Source organism: Nicotiana tabacum, chromosome 22 (genome assembly GCF_000715075.1).
Source record: "Nicotiana tabacum cultivar K326 chromosome 22, ASM71507v2, whole genome shotgun sequence".
In the NCBI taxonomy this organism is placed as follows: Eukaryota; Viridiplantae; Streptophyta; class Magnoliopsida; order Solanales; family Solanaceae; genus Nicotiana; species Nicotiana tabacum.
In genome coordinates this window covers 53,661,779-53,673,121 of record NC_134101.1, presented here as the reverse complement: position 1 = coordinate 53,673,121, position 11,343 = coordinate 53,661,779, and the positions used below count along the sequence as shown (strand labels likewise).

The window sequence follows — 11,343 nt, the reverse complement described above, 5'->3', positions numbered from 1 at the left end:
AAGTTAACCCTTTTTTAGCCAACCTTAAGGAACCGAGTGTTCCGATTTCAACCCGAACCCTTCCAAATCCAGAACTAACCATCTCCGCAAGTCATAAAACAAAAAAAGTACATACTTGGAGTCTTATTTAGGGGAACGGGGATCTAAAAAGCAAAACGGTCAGTCGGGTCGTTACATGGAGTGTTATGAAACATTAGATTATGGTAGATGTCCATAACTCCTAAATGAATAACACCCACTACTCTTCTCCATTATCTCCATAACTCACACTACTCCAATACTTATTTTTGTAACTCTCATACCTCCATAATCTCCTTCATGATCTTCCTACATTATCTCAAATACTTTATGTCATGTTTATGGTATTCTTTTGTATACATTTATGTAATACTATAAATCGAGGATGAGAAGTGATGTTGTAGATACCTGAAAGAAATAAGAAGCTCTCATCTTTTTGCTCTCTGCATTCTTGTCTATTTTCTTGTTTCATATTGTTATTTTGAGTTTAGTTTCTTTAACATTTTTTACTTTTTTACCTATATCTACCAAAACGCCACTTTAACAAACTAGAACCAATCAGGTCATATCCGTAATAGTGATATGAACAAGGGTTAAATTAGTATATTCCACTTCAACTGACCCTTCAGTCTGAAAAATCGAAGCTTCTTTTCTTTCAGTATTGTTCTCCTATTTTGACTTGGAAAATTGTTTATGGCTTTATGCTATATTCCCTGAAATTGCTGTGTTTTTTCTTTATTTAATAATATTTTAACAGTGTTGTGATCTTTGATTTCACCGTAAAGGAAGGGTCTTTGCCTAAGCAGTCAAATTCAGATTTTTAGTTCAGATCATTCTTGAATTGGTATTTTCTTCACCGTGGTATGTTCACTTTGTCTCAATTCTTGCTCTTATTGCCATTTACCTTTTTGTATTTTGATTTTTATTTAGTTTTGAATTTTGGGTCTTGTGTTTCTTGCTTTTATTGGTTTTCTAGTGCTGTAATTTGCTGGAATTGAAATTTTAAGAACTTTATTTGATGATAATTATAGTAATAGTTTGCCCTAAATTGGCTTTAAACAATTATAATAATTATAGGAGTAGTATTGGAATTAGAAAGGGGAAAAAAGGGACTCACACTTTATTTTGGTTTTGAACTTTGAACTTGTTGTTATGTTCTTCCAGTAGTTGCTTGTTTTTACAGCTTAGTGTTGGAAAACTAAGGATTTGTATGTTGGAAATTTTTGTCTTGTTTGCCATGTTAATCAAATTAAATTCAGCCATTCTCTTGGATTCCAAAGATCCAGAGATACCCAGTTGTTGTTGTTGCCATGTTAATCAACTTTACCTCTGGATCTTTGGAATCCAAGAGAATGGCTGAATTTAATTTTTTTATCAGGTTTCCTTAAATATCTGCTTTTGTACTATTATTGCGGAAGCGTCTATTACATCTACGCCTTTGTTTCTCTCTTATTGTTACGATGAATTTGGAAGGGGTATTTTTCTGATTGAATACAGTATGGCTCATCCGGATACAAATAATTTGAACATAAGTACACACAAATTGCAACTATCGTTGTTAGTCTCTGAGCATTTCCTCGATAAGTTTAAACTAATTGTGATTATTTTATTGGTGATCCTTCAATTTGAGTGCCATTTGAAATCCATACTATTGAAGTCATACGAAACCATACGTGGATCTCAATTCCTAATGGTCAAGTTTATAAACAAGAACAACATAGTTTCCAGTTAAAAAATTTTAATCATCAACAGACCAAAGTTTTTTTTGACCTTGATTTTATAACATTGTATCCTCAGCAGAATCAAAAACCTATTTCATCTTTCACATTAAGATAGTGTTATTTCTTTTTTAAGGTAGGTATTATTGGCTAAGAAATTCCCTAGGAAATTACAAACATTCCGATACTTGTACAGAGTCCTATAGAAGATTTATGATACAATGTACTAGTTTCACTCCGCACTTTGTCATCCATGCGTGGATTCAAGAGGAATTCTACCACAGGCTAACAAATCCAAATTGAATGCTCTTCAGTTGGAAAAGAAAAAAGAATCTAAGTTTAGAACTGTTCTGTATTTTTTCTGATGGTGCCATTTACAGGTTCTTTCTTCAGTGAGCTTGATATACCTCGAGTATAGGATATAATGCGTACAAAAGCACTTCTTGCTCAATGCTTGCCTGGTTTCATATCTCAAGACCGAGGGTGTCACATTTCAGTGATATCCGACAGAGATGTCCATCTTCCCTCACCAGCTGTAGAAATAGTTCCATCAAAGGTATACCTTTTTTAGCTGTTTTCAAAAAATTTCCTTTGTTTTTCAGTTTTCTTGTGTCCAAATGTGCATTAAATTGTGCAGGCTGCTCATCCCTACAAATATGCTGGTGAGACTATAGATTTACAAGGAATCAATTTATTCAAGGTACAAATAATTCACTTACTATGTTATTGGTACGAATTGTTTTGAGTGAAGTTGCTATATTAATGTCTTGAGGGTGGGTGGCTACTCATAACTCATTCCATTTTTGAATTCGGGGAGCTGTACTTGGTCTCTGAGGAGGTGGCTGACATAGCTGGAAGCCACCTAGAACAGAGATTTCTAGCTCTAAAGGTTGTTATCTTCTTTTGGGAAGTCATTGTATACCTGTACATTTCCTAAATATATAAAATCTTGTTATAAAGAATTAACTATGTCCAAGAATCCTAAAAGTAGTTAATTTGACCCTAATATTAGAACATGGCCTTCTTTTTTCAAATTGAGAGAGTGTTTTACAGTCAGATCTGTGTTTTTCACTATGCTCTACTGCAGTATCCTGAGCTTTAATAGATATGCATAAAATCTCTCCTTTTTTTTTCTTTTTTTTTCCTTTCTGAGTGTTCAGCTGCTTGACGATTTTAATATTCAATTTGAAATGCACTTGTTTCTATATAATGCAGGGTAGAGTCAGTGTCGCTGATATAATTGGGTTCACTGGTTCAGAAGCAATATCCTCAAAGTCAGATGGTAGGTACACTTGCTGGTTTCTGCATAGGCCAAATGTAATAAATAATTCCTAACAGGTTTTGGTGTGAGAAATTGTAAAAGGGCATTCAATAATCAATTTTAACTTCGAAAGTTGATCTGTTGCACTACAGGACATCTTAAATCTTGGGACAGCTCAATTGATCTTGTTAATGTTCTCAAGCATGAGATTCGGGATGGACAACTGAGCTTGAGAGGCAAAAGGGTGCTTGAGGTACTTCATTTCAAACTGTTCGTGTGATTTACATGCATTTACCTATTTATTACCTCATATTCACTATTGTTGGATTAAAGTGGCATCTTTAGAAGAATCTACATCAATCTACGTACAAAATTTCTACAATGATCTGTTCAAATGCCGTGTAGCTTTTTTGCTAAGTAGAGAGTATGTGATAAATGTATTACCTGTTTAGTAGCACATTTTTGGACTTGGTATCAACAGATTACAGTGTTGTCAAAGGCTCATTTAAGGCGCGCTTGAGCCCTGAAGCTCAGAAAAGCTCAAGGAAAGCGCTTCGCCTCGCGTAAACTACGCTTCAATATAAGGCAAGGCACTAAGACATGAGCCTCATTGCCCATGAGTTTTATCGTAAGGCTCATTTAAGGCGCGCTTAAGCCCTGAAGCTCAGAAAAGCTCAGGGAAGGCGCTTCGCCTCGCTTAAACTGCGCTTCGCCTCGCTTAAACTGCGCTTCAGTATAAGGCAAGGCACTAAGACATGAGCTTCATTGCCCATGAGTTTTATCGTAAATCAAGCGGCACAACAACAATTATAATTGGAAAATAAGTGTATTAGCTGTAAAGGAAAATGTTATGAATGAATTTGTTACTTTGTTCTTGAATTACATATGTATTTTTATTTTTTCTTTCATTGCGCTTTTTTTTTACTAAAGCCCACACTTTAAGTGCGCTTTGCGGTTAAAGCCCAATAGACTTAGAGCGCTTTTTAGAGTTTTTTGCCTTTGACAACACTGACAGATTCTAAGAAGCATGTGTTAGAGGGTAGAAGCGGATTATCTTTATGGTTCCTTTTGGACACTACCAACTTGACTGTAGCACAAAAATTCATCAAAATGGACCACTAATGGACCTTTTGGGACTTGGTATAAACGTTTTAAATTACCTCAGAAGACCTTGATGATGGGCTGGCCTGAGAGCAAGTAGAAGTTCATGGAGAAAGAAATCACAAACTTTGGTTCAAGAGTAACCTTTTTGTGCCAATGGACCTCAGCATAAGTCTTTTTTGAAAGTTAACTATTTGCCTCCAAGATAATAGGGCCCCTAAGATGCATCATTAGTTGGTGCCTTTTGAATTGTAGCTTATTTGATCAAAAGATTTATGCACATGATATACGCATATATTCACAATGTGACTTGGCAGTGCATAAGATTTTTGTTTGCGAAACCTTTCCATAAAGCCACAAAGCATGTTGAAATAACTTGTGATTATTGTTGGTTAGTAGGGATAATGCTAGCATTGAATAGGGTCTTAGTCCATCATATATTTTGCTACTGTTATTGATGTTGCTTGAAATCTTTATCTTTGACCTTTTAATACATTTCTTGGTGATTTGATGCTTAAATGATTTGTGCTTATAGCTTATGCTTAGATTGCAGCTTTGCTTTCATTTAGTCTATCATCTCTCTCATAGCTGTTGGAGTTTAAGTAACCATACCAAATTGTATTCCCATGTACCTCTTTCAACACTGGAAGTTAATTCTGTTTTCTTTTTTTGACTTTTTGCTTTCAGCTTGGTTGCAGTCATGGGCTTCCTGGAATTTTCGCTTGTTTGAAGGTAACGGCTTTAATGTAGTCTTTGTGCAGAAATCTAGGACAAATATATTTTTGAATTTTAAATTTGCTATTTCATTGTGTAAAATGTTTAGGAAGTATTTCTAAAACTCAATCTGGGCACACAAAGGGTATCAACTGCTGAAAGTAAATCAGTGGATTTCTGAGAAATCGTGTCATGATTGCCGTATTTGTTACTAATCATCACCGAGCTATGTGCATCATTTTGAACCAGAACTTTCAGAAAGAATTCCTTTAATCCCAAAATTGTCAGTATCCCAGGATTCTGTCTTAACATTCCTTTTCTGTTCCTTTATAAACCCCTCTCTTCTTGCCGAAATTTGGCTATACATTCAAAACTAGCATATGGCACGTCAACTCAAGCTTGTTGTAGTCGTCTATATGAATCTTCACTATCCATCTTACTTCATTTGTGCCCTCGTTTCATTCTAATATTCAATAATTTAGGCTCTCTTGACACTACAATGTTTTCACATTTTCTACAGAGATACAAATCTCTAACAAGATTATAAGATTCATAACAACTAATGGACCTAATTTAAGCAAACCAAATGGCTAACTCTCAAGTCAGTATGGATTCTAAGAGATTGTGGGTTGTTTGAGACAACTTCCTTGCATGTGATTTTAGGTCTATCTCGTTCGCATCATCATCGTTAAGCTTTACACGTATAAACCGGTGCATTTGGAAGTTGACTTGACCAAACCATTTCAGCGATGTTCTCACGTATTATCCTCTAAATGTGCTACTTGCACCTCTACAGAATGTGTTTATTTCTGATCTTGAATAATTCAGTATGGACGCGCATTCATCTTAACATTCGCATTTCTGCAACACCCATCATATGGTGGACCTTAGAGGATATTTACCCCATATAACATTATTGGCCTAACAACCATTTATAGAACTTACCTTTCACTTTGGTAGATATCCTTCTTCGACGTAACACCCGATAGCATTTTTCTATTTCAATCTTCCTATTTTGTGGGCCTAACAACCATTTTATAAAACTTACTTTTCACTTTGGCAGGTATTACACCCGATAACATTTTTCTATTCAACTATCATATTTTAACTCTATGCGTTACGTTTTTATCTGTCGTATCATTCCTGGAGCATTGAGCTTAGGTAATCTGAACTTTATGCTTTTTTAACTTTTAAGTTGTAACCAGGGGCGGATTTAGGGGGGCGGAAGGGTGCTCACCCGAACCCCCTTCGCCGGAAAATTACACTGTATATATAAGGCGAAATTCGGTTTGTACCTCTATATATTATATTATGAATCCTCTTGACACATCTCAAAAGCATAGCTCAACGGTCAAGTGGTTCAAAATCTTTGCTAGGTTGCTGGTTCAACTCCCACTAGCCACAGTTTCTTCTAATTTTTTTAACTTTTTTTCTTTTTTGAACCCCCTTAGCGGAAATCCTGCCTCCGCCACTGGTTGTAACGGCACAAATTTGCAAACCCGACTTGTAGATAACGAAAGCTGTATTTGGGAATTCTATGATTTTCAAGGAAGAGATTTGAAAAGTTCAAAATTTGAGTTTTCGCTCAGAAGTATATCCTGGTCAAAATAGATATAACCCTGTTAATGGAGCACCTTTTGGATCTTGCCAGACTCTATATTTAGTGACTAGTTCTCGCTAAGCAATGATCACTAATGAGCAGTTTGAAAGGGTTCCTCGTGATTAGGCTGTGAACATGAAGAACCTACTTGGCCTGCAATGGAAACAACGGTTTTTGTGTAAGGTCCCAAAGCATAGAATCTTTTAAAACCTTATAGGGTCCTGTTTTTTATCATTAAATTAGTTTTAAGAGCCTAAATGGTTCAGCTCCACGATTTGCATTCTTTGAGGATCTCACTGTAATTGTCATCACTAGGGGGACTCAAATGATGCAGGAGTTAAGTTGAAATTTCAACTCATGTCACAACTCACAAGTGTGTGAATTCAAATGCCGGAATTACAAATTTATAGGAGTATGACATGGTAGCTGAAGTCCAACTTGTAGTGAACTTAATGGGTATAGTTGCATGGGACTCTTGGTTTCAAGTTACTCAAATAAACTGATTTAAAATAACTTCTTTGCAGGGAGCTTCAACAGTACATTTTCAAGACCTCAGTGCAGAAACTATAAGATGCACCACCATCCCTAATGTTTTAGCAAACCTTGAGCAGGCCCGTGATAGACAGAGCCGCCAACCTGAGAGCCCTTTGACTCCTTCAAGACAGATTCTTGCTCCGGTGGTCCACTTTTATGCTGGAGAGTGGGAGGAACTCCCTACAGTCTTATCTGTGGTGAGGAATGATATATCCGAGGTACCAACAGGGATGAGCCTCAGCTTGTCAGAGGAGGATTTCATGGATGGCTGTAGTAGCCAAGAAGGTAGCATATTGGCGCAGGAGTCTTCCTTGAGGAGATCTAGGAAGCTCTCTGGAAGCAGAGCATGGGAGAGGGCTAATGATGCAGACAATGGCGAAGGTGGATATGATGTAATTTTAATGACTGAACTTCCCTACTCAGTGCCCTCCCTCAAGAAGCTACATGGGCTGATAAAGAAGGTAATACGTTACTATTTAACCATGCTGATGAGTTTCCCTTTTTAGCTCTTTAACTGATTTTATGCAACATCTATCTTTTTCTAATCTATATTGGAGTATCTGACTATATGTTACTGCAATTTTCTATTTGCAAGTGCTTCTTTCTGTATGTTACTGATTTAATTTGAATAGTGCTGTAACAATTTTCACCTTCTTAAACCACCAGTGTCTGAGGCCTCCCTATGGAGTAATATACCTGGCTGCTAAAAGGAATTATGTGAGCTTTAACAGTGCAGCACGGCATCTGAGAAGCGTGGTAGACGAGGAAGGTGTTTTTGGCGCCCATTTAGTGAAAGAGCTAACAGACAGAGAGATCTGGAAATTCTTTTTCAAATAAAAGGCATTTCTTCAACAGCCGAAATTTTATTAATCTAACATTGTTCTTATTTTTATGCTTCTATATTTATTTATCTTACATGCGTTATGTGATGATAGATTGACATTCAAGCATTAAGATGAAAGCATACGTGGCTTTGAGTCCTGTTGGTCTACTTATGTAGTTATTTTTGCTTGTGGACCTTTTCTTCCTTATCTTGAAGGTGTAAATTAAATGTACATTATCTTGATTTATACATGATGTAATGATCCTCCACTTTGACTAGATTGAAATGTCACATTAATCATTAATTCCTTTGATTGGTTTGAAAGAAGCTTTTGCAATTCTTTTGTTTCATAGTCAAATATGTATGTCTAGTTTTGCTATTGAGATAAATGAGTCAATGCCTAGCTCCTACTGTGTGACGGGTAGTGTATACAGTAATTGCATACAATTGTTAAGATCAAAGCTATCATGCATTATTTTGGGACTAAAGAGAATCTATCCATAATCTTCAACTAGTAATACCAAAGCTAAAGCATCAAGTGTTGCCCTAAAATTGTTAAGACAGCAAGGGCGCATGACAATGGCTCAATCACCATTCCACATTGAAATAATTTCAGTAACTTTGATAAATCATGATTAGCCTGCCAGTGAGGTTCAAATGCCAAATGCTGAAGCAAGAAAAGCACCTTTCCCTGACGGTAAGTTGATATTCTACCAACTTGACATTTGAGCTATAATGTTTTAAAGGCCACTCCAGCAATCAACTCTACTCAACCGGTGACTGACTACTGTATTTGATTGAGCACACGAGTTCACTGAAGGGACACTGTTGGATTTAACACAAGCTTCGAAGGTTATAACATTTCCCCTTGGGTATTCTTCATGTAATACACCATGCCATGCAGATTAAGGTACTAAAAATATTGAAAATTTTCCACGAGATAAATATCAAACAAAGACCATCAAAGGTGTAGAAAATTGAACTTCATCAGTCACAAACGAGGACAAGTAGATAACACATCCTTCAAAAGCAATGCTGCTCCATAGAACTCAATCCAATACATTCAACAAAATCATAAAGCTAAGTCCATTCAAACCCTCTTGTCGCATATGAAAATGATATAGCATAAAACATGCAAAATTGGTTCCTGGGAAGGTGACTATCGCTTCTTGGAGACACCAACAGTCTTCCCCCGGCGACCAGTGGTCTTTGTGTGCTGACCACGCACTCGAAGACCCCAGTAGTGACGCAAACCACGATGATTCCTGCCACCATCAGATAGTGAAATAAAGGATAAGCACAGACAAGAAAGGTTTTCCAACAACTTGTACCAATAGTAGTTAATTGAGAATTTCAAACAAAACATATGACATGTTAACAACAAAAGTAGAGAAGTAAAAGACCAACCTGATCTTCTTCAGGCGTTCCAGATCATCCCTAAGCTTCATGTCCAGAGCATTAGATGTAACTTGCGAAAATTTACCATCCTTGTAATCCTTTTGCCTATTCAAAAACCAGTCAGGGATTTTGAATTGACGAGGATTTGCCACAACGACCATCAAGCTATCGAGTTCAGCAGCAGATAGTTCACCCGCTCTAGAGAAAATAGTAGCAGAAATTTAGATAACTTTGCAAGAACTAAAATACCAAAGCAGGAGTATTTGGTGCAGCACAAAAGTTCAGAACAGTCTGCGCAAGAATGATGCATGGTAAAAAGGTTGCTTAGAATTGACAACTACTAATTCACCCGCCCTAGAGTAAAGAGTAGTAGCAGAAATTTAGATAACTTGGCAAGAACTAAAATACCAAAGCACGAAAATTTAGTGAGGCACAAAAGTTCAGAACATTCTGCGCAAAAATGTCGCGTGGTAAAAAGGTCGCTTAGAATTGACAACTACTAATTAAATTCATTGGTAAAAGAACAGCTACTTTACTCATTCATCAATCTCAAATCTCTGAACTATCATAGGCTAACTTTTTTTTAATGAAGGTGGTGTTAGGACCAGCTCAATTACACTATAGCTAGCAGGTTACTTTGCAATCATAGGCCAACGATAAGTTATTTCTCAAAAAAATAACAGCAAGGCGTAGAATACATCCAATTATGGTTGCGGAAAAAATCCTTAGGTATCCATTTTCACTTTTATTTTCGCGAGGAAGCATTCTCTATAATAAAAAAATAAATCCAAAAATCGAGGTAAAGTGGGGATTTAAATCCAAAATTATAGACAAAAATAACAGTACACAATACTCCAATAACACATGAGCATTCCTAAAAGGTTTAACAGGCTTGGTTGCAACAAAAAACAATGATGAGAACAACATTAGAGCTTCATTACATAATTAGTAGGAAGAAAAGAAAAGAAAAGGGAGTAACCTCTTGCTCATATCGATATCGGCTTTCTTGCAAGCAATGTTAGCGAAACGACGGCCGATACCTTTGATAGATGTCATTGCGAACATTATCTTCTGCTTCCCATCAACGTTCGTGTTTTGCACACGAAGTATGTGCTGAAATTCTTCATTTGCAACCAGCGACTGCACCCCAAAACCAAAATCAAAAACAATTCGAAAGAGCAAACAAATACATATGCGTATTATAAATATAAAAATCTCACCATTGCTACGGTTTCGAATCCTGCTCTGCGGTGCGGCTGTTTCGTTCACTCCTGAAGAGATGCAGAACTCCCAAAACCCTAACGCTGGTGAAATAGTATCAGCTTATGTATATATGCGAAAAAGGACAATATAGTAATTGACCATCTATTGAAACTATTTTGTAATTTGAACTTGGAAGTGCAGAGGGTTTTGATATAGCGACAGTTGACTCTCTTAAGTGGGCGTTTGGACATAAGAATTGTAAAATTCCAGAAAAACAACAATAACAACAATAACCCAATAGAATCTCACTAGTGCAATCTAGGGAGGTTAAAATATACGCAAACTTTACCCCTACCCCGAAAGAATAAAGAGGTTATTTCCGGGAGACCCTCGGCTCAGAGACAATAGATCCGTAACCCCAACAGAAACTAGAAAAATAATATCAGCATCGTAAAATACAACAAATAAATGGAAAGGTCAAAATGTGAAAGACAGCAAAAAAAAAATGCGAAACACAACAAAAATCGCTAGCAGTCCTAGACGAAACACTATCAGACTAGCCGGCACAATGAGGAGAAACGCTCGACTACCCCCTAACCTACAACCCTAATGCTCGACCTCCACACCTTCCTATCAAGGGCCATGTCCTCGAAAATCTGAAGATGCGCCATGTCCTGCATGATCACCTCGTCCCAGTACTTCTTAGGCCGCCCTCTACCTCTTCTCGTAACTGTCAGAGCCAAACACTCACACCTCCTAACCGGAGCATCTAGGCTCCTCCTCCGCACGTGCCCAAACCACCTAAGCCTCGCTTCCTGCGTCTTGTCATCCACGGGAGCCACACCCACCTTCTCCCGAATATCCTCATTCTTAATCTTATCCATCCTAGTGTGCCCGCACAATCCATCTCAACATCCTCATTTCTGCTACTTTCATCTTCTGAATATGTGAAATCTTGACTGGCCAACACTCA

At 37.1% G+C, this 11,343-nt stretch overlaps 2 protein-coding genes across 2 annotated transcripts; one reads left to right on the top strand and one right to left on the bottom strand.

Annotated features, from left to right (window-relative positions):
• Window positions 1–567: 567 nt before the first annotated feature.
• LOC107798307 (uncharacterized) lies at window positions 568–8,073 on the top strand. The gene is made up of 8 exons (XM_016621278.2): window positions 568–879; window positions 2,117–2,292; window positions 2,374–2,436; window positions 2,952–3,018; window positions 3,150–3,250; window positions 4,786–4,830; window positions 6,937–7,407; window positions 7,613–8,073. The coding sequence occupies exons 2-8, from the start codon at window positions 2,161–2,163 to the stop codon at window positions 7,781–7,783; spliced, it is 1,050 nt and encodes a 349-aa protein (XP_016476764.2). The 5' UTR covers window positions 568–879; window positions 2,117–2,160; the 3' UTR covers window positions 7,784–8,073.
• Window positions 8,074–8,716: 643 nt separating this feature from the next.
• Window positions 8,717–10,529, bottom strand: LOC107798308 (small ribosomal subunit protein uS13z/uS13y/uS13x-like). The gene is made up of 4 exons (XM_016621280.2): window positions 10,388–10,529; window positions 10,147–10,307; window positions 9,177–9,365; window positions 8,717–9,034 (listed from the first exon to the last, which is right to left on the bottom strand). Exons 1-4 carry the CDS (start codon window positions 10,388–10,390, stop codon window positions 8,929–8,931), a joined length of 459 nt encoding a protein of 152 aa, XP_016476766.1. The 5' UTR covers window positions 10,391–10,529; the 3' UTR covers window positions 8,717–8,928.
• Window positions 10,530–11,343: the final 814 nt, after the last annotated feature.